This window comes from Phyllobates terribilis, unplaced genomic scaffold (genome assembly GCF_046119375.1).
Source record: "Phyllobates terribilis strain yellow unplaced genomic scaffold, ASM4611937v1 Scaffold_8__6_contigs__length_399053987, whole genome shotgun sequence".
In the NCBI taxonomy this organism is placed as follows: Eukaryota; Metazoa; Chordata; class Amphibia; order Anura; family Dendrobatidae; genus Phyllobates; species Phyllobates terribilis.
In genome coordinates this window covers 56,464,469-56,486,807 of record NW_027362768.1, presented here as the reverse complement: position 1 = coordinate 56,486,807, position 22,339 = coordinate 56,464,469, and the positions used below count along the sequence as shown (strand labels likewise).

Sequence of the window (22,339 nt, the reverse complement as noted above, 5' to 3'; positions counted from 1 at the left end):
GATCCTAGTCCCACATAAGAAGTATGCTGCAGCCTACCTAAACTACAGGCCATTCTGGATGCTCTAAAGAAGGCAGAATTTACCATAAATCCGAAAAAATGTGCCATTGGAAAAGAGGAGGCCAAGTACTTGGGCTATGTCTTCGGGAGAGGTGAAATAAAACCGCAGGTCAATAAAGTGGAGGCAATCCAGAACTGGCCGCAACTGCACTCCAAGAAACAAGTAAGAGCGTTCCTGGGAATGGTGGGATATTACCGGCGGTTTATCCCAAATTTTGCTATGATGGCAGCGCCACTGATGGATCTCCTAGAAGGCACCAAGTCAACCATGGTGAAGTGAACGGAGGAGATAGAGACCGCGTTTCAACTGTTAAAGTCAGCACTGTGTAAACAGTCGGTCCTGGTCGAACCAGACTTTAAGAAAGAGTTTGTGGTCCAAACAGATGCTTCAGAGGTTGGTCTAGGAGCCGTACTCTCTCAAGAGATAAATGGGGAAGAGCATGCTATTCTCTACCTGAGACGGAAACAATCGTCATGCGAGAAGAACTACGCAATAGTAGAGAAAGAATGTCTAGCCATAAAGTGGGCCATAGAAACTCTTAGTTATTACCTACTAGGCTGGAAGTATAAGTTGGTGTCAGACCATGCCCCATTGAGATGATTGATGGAAAAGAGGGGTAAAAATGCCAGGGTAACTAGGATAGCTCTTCAGGACTTCAACTTTCACGTAGAGCATAGGCCCAGGAGGTTACACGAAAACGCTGATGCCCTTTAGAGAATTCCCTGCCTGGTATCGGAAGGTTTCCAAACCCCCGAAATTGGGCAGAGGGGGGGAATATGTGACAGAGTCACTGGCTTTATATGTGAGGGGAGGTATGTGTCACTCAGGACGCTCTCCTGTCTGAACTAAGACCTACGGAATTTCTGCCAGCATGCTATATGCTGGGGGTTACCTCTTTAAAAGGGTGTGGTTTTATGGAAATGATGTTGAGATGGGAGGGAAGTCATTCCCCATACCTCCCCCTCAGGGTGTGGCTGAAGAGGGTTTAAATGTTCAGTCAGTTTGTTTTCCTGGGTGAAGTGTGTGGTCTGGAGATTGAAGTCTCCAGGCTGTGTGTGGCTGATGCCAGAGAGCAACACCGGAGGACTGGTGTTGCTGGAACTTCACATGACTATCTGCAGCCGGCAAAGGCCTTGCTGGCTAGAGGACTCTGTTAATTTCATCTTTTGTTTTCCCGTCAACCCCAACAGGGACTGTTTATTTTTATGGGACGCTGCTGGAGTTTATGCCACACAATAAACCCGCAGGATGTTTACCCAAACCGTGTGTCCTGTGTCTGCCTTCGGAGAGCCGAGCAAGTCGCTTTACCACAATATTTACACATGAGGCACATATATATACTGTGTGTGTGAATATATATTCAGTGCTGGCCAAAAGTATTGGCACCCCAGCAATTCTGTCAGATAATACTCAGTTTCTTCCTGAAAATGATTGCAATCACAAATTCTTTGGTATTATTCTCTTCATTTAATTTGTTTTCAATGAAAAAAACACAAAAAGAATTGTCCTAAAGCCAAATTGGATATAATTCCACACCAAACCTAAAAAAGGGGGTGGACAAAAGTATTGGCACCCTTTGAAAAATCATGTGATGCTTCTCTAATTCGTGTAATTAACAGTAGAGATGAGCGGTGTTCGACTCGAACTGTTCGCCAATCTCAAATTCGAGCTGTTTTGGGCGGTGTTCGAGCCGTTCGGCGAACACGAACAATTTGAAAAAAATTCGGCTGTTCGAGGTTATGTTCGATAACTGTTCATGCACCAAAATCATAACTGGATTTTTTCTCAGTAATGCTGAAAATTAAAGTTAATACGCAGTTTGAGTGTACAGCGGGGCGGGGGGAGGGGCAGGGGATGGATCTGTGCATAAATAATGAAGATCTCCATTTTTTTTCTCTTTCCCGCATTTACAGTGGGGAGGTGCAATCTGTCAGCCTATCAGCAGCGCACACACGGAGCGAACTGCTTTTTTTCACACAAGCAAGGGCATGTGTCATTGGCAGTGTATGTCACATGTCCTTGCCCTATAAGACCCAGCCACTTTCCCCGTAGTCACAGCTGCAGCTGCATGTTTGACGGCACCGCTGTTGCTGTGTGCACTATACTCTGTTAATTTCAAGCCAATTTTTCGCACAAATCTACAGATAGCTTGGGAGTAGGGAATAGTTGTGATTGCAGTCCTTTTAAGAACTAGGTTACAGCATTTCCTACGACTTTTATCAGGCAGGTCTGTGCTCTTAAATAGATAGGTTGGGAGTAAAGACTAATTGTAATTGCAGTCCTTTTGAGGGCTAGGTTACATCAGTTCCTATCACTTTTTGCCAGGCAGGTCTGTTTTAGTGCTATGCAAGTTTTTTCACAGCATTTGGCTAAATCAAGCAAAGCAAATCCATTTTGGCCTCTTGCAGTGTGTGTTAATCAGTGGAGTAGCCTATCTGTGTTGCAAGCTACACCACCTGTGTATAGAATACCAATTATTTTACTGCACCTACTGAAGTAAAACCTTTTCGGCATAGCATCATTCTATTAGTGCATCTATACTAACCTCCACCAGGTTGCAAATTCAAAATAATTTCTATCTGCATCTAGCTCTGAAAAAATATTTCGGCTTGTAGCAGTGTGTGGGACTTGTTCTATTAGTCCATCTATACTAACCTCCACCAGGTTGCAAATTCAATATAATTTTTTTCTGCATCTAGCTCTGAAAAAATATTTCGGATTGTAGCAGTGTGTGGGACTTGTTCTATTAGTCCATCTATACTAACCTCCACCAGGTTGCAAATTCAATATAATTTTTTTCTGCATCTACCTCTGAAAAAATATTTCGGCTTGTAGCAGTGTGTGGGACTTGTTCTATTAGTCCATCTATACTAACCTCCACCAGGTTGCAAATTCAATATAATTTCTTTCTACATCTAGCTCTGAAAAAATATTTCGGCTTGTAGCAGTGTGTGGAACTTGTTCTATTAGTCCATCTATACTAACCTCCACCAGGTTGCAAATTCAAAATAATTTTTCTCTGCATCTAGCTCTGAAAAAATAATTCGGCTTGTAGCAGTGTGTGGGACTTGTTCTATTAGTCCATCTATACTAACCTCCACCAGGTTGCAAATTCAATATAATTTTTATCTGCATCTAGCTCTGAAAAAATATTTGGGCTTCGGCTTGTAGCAGTGTGTGGGACTTGTTCTATTAGTCCATCTATACTAACCTCCACCAGGTTGCAAATTCAATATAATTATTTTCTGCATCCAGCTCTGAAAAAATATTTCGGCTTGTAGCAGTGTGTGGGACTTGTTCTATTAGTCCATCTATACTAACCTCCACCAGGTTGCAAATTCAATATAATTTTTTTCTGCATCTAGCTCTGAAAAAATATTTCGGCTTGTAGCAGTGTGTGGGACTTGTTCTATTAGTCCATCTATACTAACCTCCACCAGGTTGAAAATTCAATATCATTTTTTTCTGCAACTAGCTCTGAAAAAATATTTCGGCTTGTAGCAGTGTGTGGGACTTGTTCTATTAGTCCATCTATACTAACCTCCACCAGGTTGCAAATTCAATATAATTTCTTTCTACATCTAGCTCTGAAAAAATATTTCGGCTTGTAGCAGTGTGTGGGACTTGTTCTATTAGTCCATCTATACTAACCGCCACCAGGTTGCAAATTCAAAATAATTTTTATCTGCATCTAGCTCTGAAAAAATATTTCGGCTTGTAGCAGTGTGTGGGACTTGTTCTATTAGTCCATCTATACTAACCTCCAGCAGGTTGCAAATTCAATATAATTTTTATCTGCATCTAGCTCTGAAAAAATATTTGGGCTTCGGCTTGTAGCAGTGTGTGGGACTTGTTCTATTAGTCCATCTATACTAACCTCCACCAGGTTGCAAATTCAAAATTATTTTTATCTGCATCTAGCTCTGAAAAAATATTTCGGCTTGTAGCAGTGTGTGGGACTTGTTCTATTAGTCCATCTATACTAACCTCCACCACGTTGCAATTTCAGTATAATTTCTTTCTGCATCTAGCTCTGAAAAAATATTTCGGCTTGTAGCAGTGTGTGGGACTTGTTCTATTAGTCCATCTATACTAACCTCCACCAGGTTGAAAATTCAATATCATTTTTTTCTGCATCTAGCTCTGAAAAAATATTTTGGCTTGTAGCAGTGTGTGGGACTTGTTCTATTAGTCCATCTATACTAACCTCCACCAGGTTGGAAGTTCAATAAAAACAATTTCTACATCTAGCTCTGAAAAAATATTTCGGCTTGTAGCAATGTGTGGGACTTGTTCTATTAGTCCATCTATACTAACCTCCACCAGGTTGCAAATTCAATATAATTTTTATCTGCATCTAGCTCTGAAAAAATATTTGGGCTTCGGCTTGTAGCAGTGTGAGTGACTTGTTCTATTAGTCCATCTATACTAACCTCCACCAGGTTGCGAATTCAATATAATTTTTATCTGCATCTAGCTCTGAAAAAATATTTGGGCTTCGGCTTGTAGCAGTGTGTGGGACTTGTTCTATTAGTCCATCTATACTAACCTCCACCAGGTTGCAAATTCAATATAATTTTTATCTGCATCTAGCTCTGAAAAAATATTTGGGCTTCGGCTTGTAGCAGTGTGAGGGACTTGTTCTATTAGTCCATCTATACTAACCTCCACCAGGTTGCGAATTCAATATAATTTTTATCTGCATCTAGCTCTGAAAAAATATTTGGGCTTCGGCTTGTAGCAGTGTGTGGGACTTGTTCTATTAGTCCATCTATACTAACCTCCACCAGGTTGCAAATTCAAAATAATTTTTATCTGCATCTAGCTCTGAAAAAATATTTTAGCTTGTAGCAGTGTGTGGAACTTGTTCTATTAGTCCATCTATAATAACCTCCACCAGGTTGCAAATTCAATAAAAAAAATTTCTGCCTCTAGCTCTGAAAAAATATTTTGGCTTGTAGCAGTGTGTGGGACTTGTTCTATTCGTCCATCTATACTTACCTCCACCAGGTTGCAAATTCAAAATAATTTTTATCTGCACCTAGCTCTGAAAAATATTTCGGCTTGTAGCAGTGTGTGGGACTTGTACTATTAGTCCATCTATACTAACCTCCACCAGGTTTCAAATTCAAAATAATTTTTATCTGCATCTAACCCAGCCAATACTTTTGGGCTAATACCACAGTTTGGCAACTCAGCTCTGCTCGGTTCCCATCCATTGTTTTTTGTGCAAACAACTCCAGAGTTGTGAATTAGTTAACCACCAAAATGAGTGGAAAATGGCCTGCTGCTGGTGGAAAGGGGAATAGGCGTGTTGGGAAGGGAAAAAAAGGTTGTGTCAGTGGGGTAGGTGTTAAAGCAACAGCAACATCTGCAGAAGAAAGACCATCTTTCAGCCAAACTACGATGTCTACTTCTTTTAGCGGACAACATGATAAGATCCCTTTCTTACAGCCACGCCAATCGCTACAAATTCCAGATTAGGCACAAAAACAGCAGGTGCTTCAACAGATATCAAGTGCTCCTTTAAGTGGGCTCTCCTCCACCTCAACTTCAACATCACAAATACTCCAGTCCTCAGAGGTGTCACCCCAATCGTACTTGCTTCCTCACAGCTCCCAAGTCTCCAGCTGCCCTTCTGAGTATGGGGTAGAACAGATGGTTGAGTCTGCAGAGCTGTTTACTCATACTATAGCCTGGGAATCAGAGGTCGGCTCCAGAGCTTCTGTGAATCCAGACGAGGAAATGATCTGCACTGATGCCCAGAATCTTTATGAGTCGGATCCAGGACCAGACACAGAAGGTTCTGACCATAATGTCGACCCAAGTTCCCAAACTGTAACTCCTGTTGGTGGAGACAATGAGGAAGACGATGATGAGACTCAAATACCTGATTGGAGCGACAACTTTAGTTTTTTGTCAGGGCAGGAACAGGTTGGCTCTGAGGACGACGTGTGTGATAACACACAGGGTGATGATGACGAGGTTGGAGATCCCACTTACTGTCAACCCACAGTCAGTCAGGCGATGAGGTCAGCAGAGGAGGTGGAGGAGGATGCTAGTGACGACGAGGTCAGGTTGCGCCTTCCTGGACAGAGACGTAGTACTGGAAGCACGTCAACAACTGCATCCTCAAACACAACTCTGCCTCTGACCACAAGTCGTGGTGGCTCTTCAGGTCGCATGGGTGCTAAGCCTTGCATAGCCTGGGCATTTTTTCATTTCGATAAAGATGACCCAACTCGTATCATCTGTAACATTTGTCAGCAAAAGCTAAGTAGAGGCCAAAAAATACATAGTTTGAGTACTTCATGCATGAACCGGCAGATGGATATGAAGCATAAGTTGCAGTGGGAAGCTCACTGTGCTACAATGCGGCCTAGCCGGCCGGGCCAACCACCGTCAGCCACATCTTGTGCATCCGCGGCCTCTTCATTCTCTGTGACTGGGGGGACAGCAGTCACACATGTTTTGGGACGCAGACCTGCCACCTCTTTACCCGCAACAGCCAGCGTGATTGGCAGGTCATCATTTTCTTTGGAGGTGGAAACACCAGCTGGTGTTCAGCGCTGTCCGACATCGATAGCACCACCTTTGGATCAAGGCAACCTAACATGTCCGCCTGCATCTTCCTCACAGACCGGCTGTTTTCCAGGGACACCCTTCTCAACTCCGTCTAAGCACAACAGCCAGTCCTCGGTCCCTCAGATGTGGACAAGTAAAAGACCATTTCCTCCTAGCCATGAGAAAGCTAAGAGGTTGAATTTCACCATCTGCAAGCTCTTGGCTACAGAAATGCTGCCTTTCCGCCTGGTGGACACAGAGGATTTTCGAGACCTTATGTCCGTCGCAGTGCCCCAGTACCAGATGCCCAGTCGGCACTACTTCTCAAAGAAAGGTGTGCCTGCGCTCCACCAATATGTCGCACACAACATCAACACTTCTTTGAGAAACTCTGTGTGTGACAGGGTGCATTTCACCACAGACACTTGGACAAGTAGGCATGGACAGGGGCGTTACATGTCACTGACTGGGCACTGGGTAACTATGGGGACAGCAGGACAAGGGGCTGCTGTCCAAGCCTTGCCGTCCCCACGAGTTGTGCGTCAATCCTCTTTATCTCGAAGTTCCTCCACTGCTTCTGCCTCCTCAACCTCCTCTCGGTCCTCCACCTGCACCCAAAGCCTGTCTGGTCATGCCACAAGCTTTCTAACTGCGCAGAAGGGATCCTGCACACCTCCTTACTATGCTGGCAGCAGGGCTCAATGTCATCAGGCAGTTTTTACTTTGAAATGTCTAGGTAATGTGAGTCACACAGCTGAGGAGTTGTGGTCAGCTCTGGAGAACCAGTTTCATGAATGGATGTCTCCACTGGACCTGAAACCAGGGAAGGCCGTGTGCGACAATGCTGCAAACCTGGGTGCGGCCCTTCGCCGGGGAAATGTCACACACGTGCCTTGTATGGCTCACGTGTTGAACCTGGTTGTCCAGCAATTTTTAGCCCACTATCCCGGACTAAATGGCCTTCGGCAGAGGGCACGGTCGCTGTGTGCTCACTTCCGCCGTTCGCATCCCGCAGCTCAGCGACTTACATCTCTAAGTGGGCCTGCCACTTCACCGGCTAAAATGTGATGTGCCTACCCGGTGGAATTCAACTCTGCACATGTTGCAGCGACTGTGGCAGCACCGACAAGCCCTGGTGCAATACGTTCTTATGTATAGCCTGAGCCAACGAGATCCAGAGGTGGGGAAAATCACGCTGGAGGAGTGGTCTCAGATCAGGGACCTATGCACCCTTCTGCACAGTTTTGAAATGGCGACGAAGATGTTTAGTGCTGACGATGCCATTATCAGCATGACTATTCCGGTGATTTACATGCTGGAGCACATGTTAAACAGAATTCGGAGTCAGGTGGTGGCACAAGAGGAGGTGGAGGAAGTAGAGGAGGAGGAGTTGTATGCGGAAGGGCTAACATCTGCAAGGTCCAGACGGTCGGCAGCACCAAGGCGGCAGGCATGTGAGGGTGGGGGAGATGGTTTTACCAGGGCACATGGTAGCAGCCAAACTAGTGAGGAAGGTGCAGGAGCCCAGGAAGAAGTGGAGGACGAACTGATGGAAGACTCATCAGATGAGGGAGACCTTGATCACATTTCTGTTGTGCGAGGTTGGGGGGAGAGGGCAGAGGAAGGAAGCATGATTGTTACCTCGCCACCAACACAACAGGGACTTGGTGCTCCTGGATGCGCAAGACACATGAGTGCCTTCTTGCTGCACTACCTGCAACTTGAACCTCGAATTGTGAGAATTAGAAATAATCCTGACTACTGGGTTGCCAAACTGTTAGATCCCTGGTACAAAAGTAAATTTGCAGAAATTATTCCTGCCATAGAAAGAGATGCACGCATGCAGGAGTATCAGCAGAGACTGTTGCAGAATCTTACCTGTGCTTTTCTACAAAACACTAGTGGTGCACGTAGTGGATCTCACAGTTCCAACTTGCCAACCGTGGCACCGTCAAGTGTTCAGCACTCAAAACGTAACAGAAACACAGTATCTGCTGGTAACATCAATTTTGCGGAATCATTTCACCACTTTTTTAGCCCATCCTTTGCAATGCCACAGGAGACAAGAAGTCTGACACATAGTCAACGCCTAGAGACGATGGTACAGGAGTATCTCCAAGTAAACCATGACTGTCACTGGACCCTTGCTCTTTTTGGGCTTCCAATCTGGATAAATGGCTGGAGCTAGCCAGTTTCGCCTTGGAGATCTTGTCATGCCCCGCAGCCAGCATTCTGTCTGAACGTGCGTTCAGCGCTGCTGGTGGTGTGCTGACAAATAAGCGCACGCGGCTCTCCACTGATAATGTAGACAGACTCACGTTCATAAAGATGTACAAATCATGGATCCGAAAAGACTTTTCTACCCCTGTGTCATCCTGGGGAGAGTAAAAGCTTGATGATTTGTTAAAATCAGCTCACCAACCGTTTTAAGCTTTCAAATTACTAATCATGTTTATCTGTATCTTGGCTGGAAAATAATTTGGGCCTTGTAGCAGTGTGCAGTACTGATTCTATTAGGCCATCTATACTAAACTCCACCAGATTTAAAATTACTAATAATTTTTAGCTGCATCTAGCCCGGAAAATAATTTTGGGGCTCCTAGATGCGCAAGACACATGAGTGCCTTCTTGCTGCACTACCTGCAACATGACCCTCAGATTGTCAGAATTCGAAATAATCCTGAATACTGGGTTGCCACACTCTTAGATCCCCCACACTCTTCGATCAACCTTTTCATTTTATTAAAGAACAAAAAAATGGTCATTTTTGAAATTATAAGCATTAGCAGGTTATTAGAAACTGAAATCAAACAGTTTTCAACTCCAAACTTTATTCTAGGTGATGTTACATTTGCACATAGGACCCATTGTTCGAAAGGAGCTTCTGAACTCTCTCGCCCATTGAATTTGTCAGGTTTTGGATGGTTTCTGCTTCAATTGTTTTGCATGAGGACAGAATACCCTCCCAGAGCTGTTGCTTAGATGTGAACTGCCTCCTGCCATCATAGACACTCCTTTTGATGATGCTCCAGAGGTTCTCAATGGGGTTGAGGTCAAGGGAGCATGGGAGTCACACCATAAGTTTGTCCCCTTTTATGCCCATATCAGCCAGAGATGCAGATGAGTTATGAGCAGCATGAGACGGTGCATTATCATGCATGAAAATGATCTTGCTGCGGAATACACGGTTCTTCTTCTTGAACCATGGCAGGAAGTGCTGTTTGAGAAACTGCACATACATTATGGAGTTCATCTTTACCCCTTCAGGGATCCTAAAGGGGCCGACTATCTCTCTCCCCATGATTCCAGCCCAAAACATTACTCCACCTCCTCCTTGTTGGCGCCGTAGCCGTGTTTGCATGGGGTGTCCATCAACCAGCCATCCTCCACTCCATCCATCTGGACCATCGAGCGTTGCACGGCACTCATCGATGAACAAAACAGTTTTGAAGTCAGTCTTCATGTATTGTTTGGCCCACTGGAGCCGTTTCTGCTTGTGTACAGTGGATAGAGGAGGTCGACAGGATGGCTTACGCACAGCTGCAAACCTCTGAAGGACCCTGAATCTCGTTGTTTGGGGGACGTTGGAGGCACCAGCAGCTTCAAAAACTTGTCTGTTGCTATGACAAGGCTTTTTTGCCGCTGCTCTTTTAACCTGACGTAATTGCCTGTAGGAAAGAGTCCCCAATTTTCCCTTATCAGCGCGCACACGTGTGTACTGTGAATCAGCTACATACCTCTTGATTGTGCGATGATCACGATGAAATGTCTTGGCAATGTTGATTGTAGTCATGCCTTGACCTAAACACTCTACAATTTGTTGCTTCTCAGCAGCCGACACATCCTTTTTCTTTCCCATTTTGGCAGAAAATGTAGGCTGCTTAATAATGTGGGACAGCCTTCTTAAGTAGTCTTGCCTTTCATTGGACACACCTGCCAAACTAATTAGCACAGGTGTCTGCAATTGCTTACAGTGATATAAAGAGCCCTGACACACATCACCATCAATGAGTTTAACTGACAAACAAAAAAATTCTTACCTTATCACTCCTAAACACTTTTTGCATAATAATTTGGAACACAGTGTACATGTGCTTTTCCACAAAACACTAGTGGTTCACGTAGTGAATCTTACAGTTCTAACTTGCCAACCGTGGTCTGTATGGAGTTGTTCAATAAAGGACCCAAAATTAAGATAACAGACTGTAGAGGTCTCTATGAATACGAATTCCTAAGTATTTGATAATCTGTGAGGGCCAGGCAAAGGGAAAGTTGGACTGAATGGAATGCTGTATGGATTTGGGGAGGGAAACATCGAGAGCCTCAGACTTCGCTGCATTGATTTTAAAATTTGACCATGTAACAAAGTGATCTATTTCAGCCATAACAGCAGGGATGGATATATGTGATTGAGTGATATATACTAGGACATCATCAGCAAATGCAGAGCACTTGTACTCGGTGCCTCCCACCTCAATCCACCTAATATTGGGGTTATGGCGAATTGATGAGAGCAGGTGCTCCGTCACTAGGATGTATAAGAGAGGGGACAGAGGACATCCCTGCCTTGTCCCATTGGTGATTATGAAAGGTGATGAAAATGTTCCATTTATCTTCAGCCTAGGTGACGTATTGCGATACAGGGTCGTGATTTTGGCTATAAAAGGGTCCCCTAGACCCCTACCCCAAGCTTTTTAAGAAAATAATATATGGCGTGCCAGGAGACTCTATGGAATGCTTTCTCAGCATCCAATGAGAGTATCTAATTACAAATTTTTAACTGCATCTAGCCCAGGAAATACTTTGTGCCTAGTAGCAGTGTCTGCTAGTCAGCGGATTATCCCAGCTGTTAAGCAAGCTACACCACCTGTAGTTTGGACTTTTAATTTTTTCAAAGGAAATGGTTCGGGCCCCCGGGACACTCAGTGAAGAGCATCGGAGAGGCACCCCAAGGCACAGGGGCTGGGACTGGCGGTAGGACACCTTGCGGTGGACCACCAAGCTCGATCCTTATAAAAGCTTTTTAACTGCAGCAGCTTTAGTGGACGCTACTGGAGCTGGAATTACCACGGCTGCTGGCATGAGACTTGCCCTTCAATAGATCCTTGTAAAAGGATTTAAAGTGTACTCATTCAAATAAGAGAGACAATTTAAATTAAAAAGATTAGACCTGCCTCCACCGCAGGGGGGCTCGCTTGACCCATCAGCGGACAGGCACCAGTATTGGGAGAGGGGGGCTGGCCGTCAGGGTCCACCGCTGCTCTAGCACAAACCCGGCGAAACGGAGGTCGCACGGGCAGGAACGGACTTGCCGTGTCGGCTTCGCACTTTTTTGGTTTTAGAAGGGCATGACATGCCTATATCTGTGTCTCCCCCTCCTTTTACTCCTCCACCTCTTTTCTTTTCGCATGACTATATGTACTTGTCACTTTTCCATGTGTTAGTTGTGTCTTCTGAGCAGTTTGTCAGCTTTTGGACACCTTTGAAGGTGTTTTCTATGTGTTTCTATGTGGTTTTGTTTGCCTGCCATTGGTTTTAACGGTGTTCGACGAATAGTTCGGCGAACATACCGGTGTTCGACGTACCGAACCGAACTCGAACACTACGGGGGTGGCTCAACAATAATTAACAGCACCTGTAACTTACCTGTGGCACATATCAGGTGTTGGCAGTAACTAAATCACACTTGCAGCCAGTTAACATGGATTAAAGTTGACTCAACCTCTGTCCTGTGTCCTTGTGTGTACCACATTGAGCATGGAGAAAAGAAAGAAGACCAAAGAACTGTCTGAGGACTTAAGAAACCAAATTGTGAGGAAGCATGAGAAATCTCAAGGCTACAAGTCCATCTCCAAAGACCTGAATGTTCCTGTGTTTTCCGTGCGCAGTGTCATCAAGAAGTTTAAAGCCCATGGCACTGTGTCTAACCTCCCTAGATGTGGACGGAAAAGAAAAATTGACGAGAGATTTAAATGCAAGATTGTGCGGATGGTGGATGAAGAACCTCGACTAACATCCAAACAAGTTCAAGCTGCCCTGCAGTCTGAGGGTACAACAGTGTCAACCCGTACTATCCGTCGGCGTCTGAATGAAAAGGGACTGTATGGTAGGATACCCAGGAAGACCCCACTTCTTACCCCGAGACATAAAAAAGCCAGGCTGGAGTTTGCCAAAACTTACCTGAGAAAGCCTAAAACATTTTGGAAGAATGTTCTCTGGTCAGATGAGACAAAAGTAGAGCTTTTTGGGAAAAAGCATCAACATAGAGTGTACAGGAAAAAAAAGAGGCATTCAAAGAAAAGAACACTGTCCCTACAGTCAAACATGGCGGAGGTTCCCTGATGTTTTGGGGTTGCTTTGCTGCCTCTGGCACTGGACTGCTCAACCGTGTGCATGGCACTATGAAGTCTGAAGACTACCAACAAATTTTGCAGCATAATGTAGGGCCCAGTGTGAGACAGCTGGGTCTCCCTCAGAGGTCATGGGTCTTCCAGCAGGACAATGACCCAAAACACACTTCCAAAAGCACTATAAAATGGTTTGAGAGAAAGCACTGGAGACTTCGAAGGTGGCCAGCAATGAGTCCAGACCTGAATCCCATAGAACACCTGTGGAGAGATCTCAAAATGGCAGTTTGGAGAAGGCACCTTTCAAATATCAGAGACCTGAAGCAGTTTGCCAAAGAAGAATGGTCTACAATTCCAGCAGAGCATTGTAAGAAACTCATTGATGGTTACCGGAAGCGGTTGTTCGCAGTTATTTCGGCTAAAGGTTGTGCAATCAAGTATTAGGCTGAGGGTGCCAATACTTTTGTCTGGCCCTTTTTTGGAGTTTTGTGTGAAATGATCAATGATTTGATTTTCGCCTCATTCTCTTTTGTGTTTTTCCTTGCAAGCAAATTAAATGAAGACAATAATACCAAAGAATTTGTGATTGCAATCATTTTCAGGAAGAAACTGAGTATTATCTGACAGAATTGCAGGGGTGCCAATACTTTTGGCCAGCACTGTATTCATACACACATACAGTGGGGAAAATAAGTATTTGATACACTGCCGATTTTGCAAGTTTTCCCACTTACAAAGAATGGAGAGGTCTGCAATTTTTATTGTATGTACACTTCAACTGTGAGAGACTAAAAATAATAACCAGAAATCACATTGTATGATTTTTAAATAATTAAATTGCCTTTTTTAATGAAATAAATATTTGATCACCTACCAGCTAGCAAGAATTCTGGCTCTCACAGATCTGTTAGTTTTTCTTTAAGAAGCCCTCCTACTCCGCACTCATTACCTGTATTAATTGCACCTGTTTGAACTCGTTACCTGTATAAAAGACACCTGTCCACACACTCAATCAATCACACTCCAACCTCTCCACCATGGCCAAGGCCAAAGAGCTTTCTCAGGACACCAGGGACAAATTTACAGACCTGCATAAAGCTGGGATGGACTACAGGACAATAGGCAAACAAAGAGGAATAGATGAGCTAAATGGTAGAAAACGGAATAATTTTATTATATCAAAAAGTTTAACATCACATCATAAATAATTGGATCATAGCATCCAGCCTCTTGAGAAAGCCAACAATCCTCAGGCGAAACGTGCATTGAGGCTTTTCTACCACAGATCTCTGTCTTGCAGCACCCTTTGGCCCTTCCAATTTAGTTCCTGGGAAGGTTTCTGATATTTTATTTGACTATGGGCACATTCTATTGTTGCCGCAGACTGCTGCTTTTAAATGCATACTATTATTGCCCACAGCTTGTATTTATTTACTTTGTTCACCTTACTCAGTTTTCCTAATCCCACTGGTTACATCTCCATGCAGTGGGTACGGCTTTGCGGGACAATGGGTGCTGTGTGTTTCTGACATCATGCACCTCTGTTCATCTATGCTATGATATTTATAATGTGATGTTAAACTTTTTGATATAATAAAATTATTCACTGTTTTTAACCATTTAGCTCCTCTATTCCTCTTTGTTTGATTATGCTTCTGGAGTTGGTATATTGCAGCTGATTTTGACAGTGTCCAGTCTTTCAACAAGTTTTTCTTGCTTTGTGCTTATACAGGGCCGACTTGTGTAGGACAATAGGCAAGCAGCTTGGTGAGAAGACAACAACTGTTGGCACAATTATTAGAAAATGGAAGAAACACAAAATGACTGTCAATCTGCCTCGGTCTGGGGCTCCATGCAAGATCTCACCTTGTGGGGTAAGGATGATTCTGAGAAAGGTCAAGAATCAGCTCAGAACTACATGAGAGGACCTGGTCAATGACATGAAGAGAGCTGAGATCACAGTCTCAAATATTACCATTAGTAACACACTAAGCTGTCAGGGATTAAAATCTTGCAGGGCACGCAAGATCCCCTGCTCAAGCCAGCACATGTCCAGGCCTGTTTGAAGTTCGCCAATGACCATCTGGATGATCCAGAGGATGCATGGGAGAAGGTCATGTGGTCAGATGGGACCAAAATAGAACTTTTTGGTATTAACTCCACTCGCTGTGTTTGGAGGAAGAAGAAGGATGAGCACAACCCCAAGAACACCGTCCCAACCATGAAGAATGGTGTGTGAAACATCATACTTTGGGGGTGCTTTTCTGCAAAGGGGACAGCATGACTGCACCATATTGAAGGAAGGATGGGGTCATGTATCACAAGATTTTTGCCAACAACCGCCTTCCCTCAGTAAGAGCATTGAAGATGGGTCATGGCTAGGTCTTCCAGCATGACAATGACCTGAAACACCAGCCAGGGCAACTAAGGAATGGCTCCGTAAGACACATTTCAAGGTCTTAGAGTGGCCTAGCCAGTCTCCAGACTTGAACCCAATAGAAAATCTTTGGAGGGAGCAGAAACTCAATGTTGCTCAGTGACAGCCCCGAAACCTGAAAGATCTGGAGAAGATCTGTATAGAGGAGTGGGCCAAAATCCCTGCTGCACGGTGTGCAAACTTGGTCAAGAACTACAGGAAATGTCTGACCTCTGTAATTGCAAACAAAGGTTTCTGTACCAAATATTAAGTTCTGTTTTTCTATTGTATCAAATACTTATTTCATGCAATAAAATGCAAATTAATTCTGTAAAAATTATACAATGTGATTTTCTGAATTTTTTTTTAACATTCAGTCTCTCACAGTTGAAGTGTACCTACGATAAAAATTACAAACCTCTCCGTTCTTTGTAGGTGGGAAAACGAAAAATTGTCAGTGTATCAAATACTAATACTGTATATGCAGAAAATGCCATTAGAAATTACCAAATTTGGCAATTTTTAAATTTGTTAAATCCCATGGATTTTTCTGGGAAATTTGATTCGCAGTGAATTTGTTCTTAATGAAATGAATGTCCCTTATTAAGCTCCGTGTTCTCTATAGTCCCCGGAGCATAATAAACACAATATGTAAAAAGTTAAATAAATACTTATACCTACCTTACCACTCTCCAGTTCTCGTCGCATTTTCTCATCACTGCCGCAAGCACTGAAATCAGTTCTGTGCATGCGTGTGTAAGATCACAGCACACATTGTGACCTTATACTTGCATGTGCAGAACAGTCATGGACCTCATCAGAGCCATAAGTACTGGCTTTTCATGAAGAAGCCTGGGATTTTAGCACTTGCGGCGATAGTGAGGAGATGCAGCAAGGACAGCACCGGGGGGCATTGAGAGGACAGACCGGAAGGGTGAGTGGTAAAGTGAGTAAATATATTTTATTATTTTTAAATTTTTGATGGCCCTTTATGGTTCAGCAAGATGCAGGCCATCTGTCATTTTCCTGAATCTGCAAGTAAACTAATTACAAAAAAATCCACATTTTGCTGAATGTGGATTTAAAAAAAATCTACAAATTCTCCTCTCTCTAAATGTTATGTCTCTTGACCACCTAATGTCAGTCAGTCAGTGACTACAAAAGAAATCAGACCCACATAGTGGTATACTTTTCCCACTATGCTTCCAGTTGTGCAAAGCAGTGCCTAATGTCTGTCATAATTGCCCCTATATTTTACTGGTCCAATTAGGCATCCTACAGAGAAACAATGACACCAGTGAAGAAAAATAAATTCCTTTTGACCTAATTTTTATCTGGTAGCATTGCTTGGATAAAAGTGTTGTGCCAAGCACTGTAGATATTTTTGTTAGCTATATCATCAAAAAAAGTAAAATAGATTCATAAAGAAAAGCTTTACTTCTCTTACCTAGAGTTTTGGGGATGTTGTTATATTGTGCCTTTATTATGCTACTTTGTGAATCAGGAGAGCTGCTTATTGTGCCATTAAGAAATGCAATGCCAAAGTCAAGGTCATTGATGGTTCCGACTAGAGTTCCTCTAATGAACTGAGCTCCACCTAAACAAAGGAAGATGATAACAAAAGATAAAAAATAGTGAAAGAAAAGTCTGATTATATATTTAAGAGGAAGGAAGAAAAAAAGCCGTTAATATATAGTCCAATGGCATGGCAGGTGCTGCATGGTAGTAAGATCATTTTAAAACATATAGAAAAATGTACTGTTCAGAATATCATTAAAATCTAGTTATACGGACTGTTTCACCGATTTTTAGGCATGTTCTGTGATTTCTGTAAAGGTCATTGTGTGTGGGGGGGGGATTGCTGTTTCCATCACCTATTGTGAATGGTGTGATCCTGTGTTATCCATATATGACCGTTCATTCTAATCCTGCCTGTGATGATAATGGAAAACAGAAATGTCAACCTGTGTTGGAGCTCAGTGTGAAAATTGCAACATTTCAATATTTTTTTCTGTAAGATTATCACAAGTTTAAATAAACAGAGACATTTTATTAAACAAAGGGTCATTTTCTAATTTTACATTTGCTTTAAAGCAAATTATTCTAAGAGTACGTTCACATTTGCTGTTTTTCTTTACAGATGCAAAATCTACAGCATATAACATTAGAAGCAAAGTTTGTGACATATTGTATTTACAACTCTCATCCAAAAACTGCAAAAATATAATATTTCTACCTTGAAATTGACATTTGGTGCAGAGTTTTAGATCTGCAGCTTGTTGCTTCTTTCCGCAGAAGGACATCAACCTTTACATGCTGATTTTACAGTTGATTTGGAACAAACTCTGTGACGGATATTGTCCATCACGTGTGGACATCCACAAGCCTCAGCCCCAAAGAAGCTTCAGCCTGGAGCATTCTGCACTTTGAAATTCACTATTGCTAGTGCAGAATTTGCAACTCCGCATTTATTACACAATGGCTCTAATACATGCCATGAATATTAGCACAAAAATGTCATATTTAAAAGCTTTTTAAAATTGATGTGGCCACATAATATATTGCCATCTGTAGCAAATTACTGAAAGTCTGCATACAAAGCAATTTATTTTTGGTGTTTTGGTGATGAAGCTTTTACCCTAGGTTTTTCTACTGTGGCCTCTTCAGAAAGACGAAGCTAATGTCCAGACCTTACCAGATATGATGTCTACATCTCACCATCTGTACTAAAAGTCCATACTAAAATTATAAATATTTGTCAATTTTCTTTCCTTTTGTCTCCTCAATCCACTATAGCATTACAACAAATACAGAATTAGTCAATTATGTTTTTAGTTATAGAATAGATGCAGTCATAGAAAGAATTGTGAAGCACATGGGCCCTGATTCATCAAAGTGTTTTTGCCAGAAATCTAGCAGAAAATACTTTGATAAGTTGCAAAATTTTTGTGAAACTTTAGATTGTGCTAAAATGTTGTGAATTTTGGCATTTTTGCACTAGTTTCACCCAGCTCAACCAAACTGGGGCAGAATAGGGGCGTAATGCCACAGCTCATCTAATTCATAATGAGCTGTGGTGTACATCATGACAGAAATCTTATTGCAGTCCCAGACTGGAATAAAATTTGTGGGGAGGAGCACACCACTTTTCAGTCATGGTGGACGGATTGAGTAAGAGAGGAGTGTGCCTCTTAATGAGTCAGGAGTGTCTAACTCCAAACAACCCCTTCAATCCAGATCAGTGTTGTTCACAACAGTTTGGATGAATCAAGGCAATGGTCTACAAAATAAATGGTTCCACTTAACACAATTAAAAAAAAAATATTATGAAAAACACTTGAAATGTCAGCAGCTTTTTACATGCAATTAAAATGTGTAGGGTGTAAATGGCTGATCTTTGTGGACAGACATAGGAGAATTTTACAATGTATCATACGCATGTACTGGTAAGTCAATGGTCATACCTTGGCAAGCTTGGACATTACATTTCAGAAGCTGGGTGGCATCCCCTGGGCATGTGCGGACACTGTTAGATTCCATGGGATGCTTACACAAGCGGGTCCGAGTCTGTTGGCCACCACCACATGTAGCAGAGCATTTACTCCAGGCTTCCCATGGACCCCAATTACCATCAACTGTAAGTCAAAATAGAATGTACAGCATTAGAGTTCTCTACATAATTTTCCTATTAGAAATGCAAAATAATGAATATCAGTACAGTGAGACAACATTTCAGGAAGCTGTGTTTTAGGCGCTTAAAGGGGTTGTCAAATACTTTAATATTGATGACCTTGAATAGACCATCAATATCAGTTCACAGACACCCAGGACCCCACCAATCAGCTGTTATCAGCTACAGTAGTGGCCAGATGTAACATTGTAAGTTAAGGGTTTTATCTCTATATACATGCCAAAATTCAGTTAGCTTAATTTACAGGGCTATAGTCTGTTCAGAAATGACTGTACAAACAAGCGAGGGGGGTGGGTGTTTATATGTAAAATCATCCTTAAAACCTGTCTTGCGGGAGGATATATGTGAATCTAATGAAAATGTAGAGTCCCTGTGGGTGGAGATAAGGGGAGGGGGAAAAAATAATAAATTACTGATAGGAGTTTGTTATAAGTCTCCAAAAATAATGGAAGTAGCGGAGAATATCCTCGTAAAGCAAATAGATGAAGCAGCGACTCAAGGAGAAGTCATTATTATGGGAGACTTCAACTACCCTGAAATACATTGGGGGACAGAAACCTGTAGTTCAAGCAAAGGTAATAGGTTTTTGACTACTATGAGAGACAATTACCTTTCACAACTGGTTCAGGACCCAACAAGAAGGGGGGCACTGCTAGACCTAATATTAACCAATAGGCCAGACCGCATATCAAATATGCGAGTTGGGGGTCACTTGGGTAATAGTGATCACAAAATAATACGTTTTCATGTAACCTTTAATAAGATGTGTAGTAGAGGGGTTACAAGGACACTAAACTTCAGGATGTCAAATTTCCAACGGTTAAGAGATGATCTTAGTGCAATAAACTGGGACGATATCCTGAGACATAAAACTACACAAAGCAAATGGGAGACATTTATTAACATCCTGAATAGGACCTGTGTACAATATATACCCTATGGGAATAAACATGCTAGAAATAGGAGGAAACCACTATGGCTAAATAGAGCTGTAAGGGGCGCAATAAGTGACAAAAAGAAAGCATTTAGAGAACTAAAGCAAGTAGGTAGTGATGAGGCATTAAATAAATATAGAAAATTAAATAAATTCTGTAAAAACCAAATCAAGGCAGCTAAGATTGAGGCAGAGACAATTATTGCCAGAGAAAGTAAACATAACCCCAAAATATTCTTTAACTACATAAATAGTAAAAAACTAAAAAATGATAGTGTTGGCCCCCTTAAAAATAGTCTGGGTGAAATGGTGGATGAGGATGAGGAAAAAGCCAATATGCTAAATGATTTTTTTTCAACCGTATTTACACAAGAAAATCGCATGACAGAAAACATGATTAGTGATAACAAAAATTCTCCAGTAAATGTCACTTGCTTAACCCAGCAGGAAGTACGGCAGCGTCTAAAAATCACTAAAGTTGACAAATCCCCGGGCCCGGATGGGATACACCCGCGAGTACTGCAGGAATTAAGTAACGTCATAGATAGACCATTATTTTTAATCTTTAAAGATTCCATAATAACAGGGTCTGTACCACAGGACTGGCGTATAGCAAATGTGGTGCCAATATTCAAAAAGGGGACAAAAACTGAACTTGAAAATTATAGGCCGGTAAGCTTAACCTCTACCGTGGGTAAAATCCTGGAGGGTTTCCTAAGAGATGCTATACTAGAGTATCTGAAGAAGAATAACCTCATGACCCAATATCAATATGGGTTTACGAGGGACCGTTCCTGTCAAACTAATCTGATCAGTTTTTATGAGGAGGCAAGTTCTGGACTGGACCAAGGAAATTCAGTGGATGTTGTGTATATGGACTTTTCAAAAGCTTTTGATACGGTTCCACACAAAAGGTTGATACATAAAATGAGAACAATGGGGATAGGGGAAAATATATGTATGTGGGTTAAGAATTGGCTCAGTGATAGGAAACAAAGGGTGGTTATTAATGGAAAACACTCAGACTCTGTCTCAGTTAACAGTGGGGTACCACAAGGGTCAGTATTGGGCCCCCTTCTTTTTAACATATTTATTAATGACCTTGTAGGGGGCATACAGATTAATATTTCAATATTTGCAGATGACACTAAACTCTGCAGGGTAATCAATACAGAGGAGGACAATTTTATATTACAGGAGGATCTATGTAAACTAGAAGCTTGGGCTGATAAATGGCAAACGAGCTTTAATGGGGATGAATGTAAGGTAATGCACTTGGGCAGAGGAAATAAAATGTATAATTATATGCTTAATTGTAAAACACTGGGCAAAACTGTAACTGAAAAAGACCTGGGTGTATTGGTGGACGACAAGCTCACGTTTAGTGGCCAGTGTCAGGCTGCTGCTGCAAAGGCAAATAAAATAATGGGATGCATTAAAAGAGGCATAGATGCTCATGAGGAGAACATAATTTTACCTCTATACAAGTCACTAGTGCGACCACACTTAGAATACTGTGTACTGTTCTGGTCTCCGGTGTATAAGAAAGACATAGCTGAACTAGAGCGGGTGCAGAGAAGAGCGACCAAGGTTATTAGAGGACTGGGGGGTCTGCAATACCAAGACAGGTTATTACACTTGGGGTTATTTACTGTGGAAAAAAGAAGGCTTAGGGGTGATCTTATTACTATGTACAAGTATATGAGGGAACAGTACAAAGACCTTTCTACTGATCATTTTACTCTGAGGCCTGAGACAAGGGGGCATCTTCTACGCCTGGAGGAAAGAAGGTTTAAACATAATCACAGACCAGGATTCTTTACTGTAAGAGCAGTGAGACTATGGAACTCTCTGCCGCATGATGTTGTAATGAGTGATTTACTGTTAAAATTTAAGAAGGGCATGGATGCCTTTCTTGCAAAGTATAATATTACAGGTTATAAATACTAGATTCCTTGATAGGGCGTTGATCCAAGGAACTAGTCTGATTGTCGTATGGAGTCGGGAAGGAATTTTTTTCCCCAATGTGGAGTATAGTGTTTGCCACATGTTTTTTTTTTGCCTTCCTCTGGATCAACATGTTAGGCTATGGGTTGAACTAGATGGACTTAGTCTTCCTTCAACCTTAAAAACTATGTTACTATGTTACTATGTTAGCTTTGCAGCTCCTCCTTGACATTTATTACTAACTAGTATACCCAAGTCCTTCTACTGCCCACTTGTATGCCATACAATGAATATGAAGCCATTATATTACTATGGCCTAGACACATTATGTTCCAGTCTGCACTTTCTAAGGCATTTGTACACATTGTACCAAATGATGT

General features: G+C 42.3%; 1 protein-coding gene across 3 annotated transcripts in view; it reads right to left on the bottom strand.

Moving 5' to 3' along the window:
• HMCN1 (hemicentin 1) overlaps positions 1-22,339 on the bottom strand; it is a 924,522-nt gene that overhangs the window by 218,391 nt on the left and 683,792 nt on the right. For all 3 annotated transcript variants that reach the window (XM_073642974.1, XM_073642975.1, XM_073642976.1), the window contains 2 exons: positions 18,852-19,022; positions 16,835-16,984 (listed from right to left, as the gene is read on the bottom strand). In XM_073642974.1, coding sequence (XP_073499075.1) covers positions 16,835-16,984; positions 18,852-19,022 — 321 coding nt within the window. The remainder of the gene's footprint in view (positions 1-16,834; positions 16,985-18,851; positions 19,023-22,339) is intronic.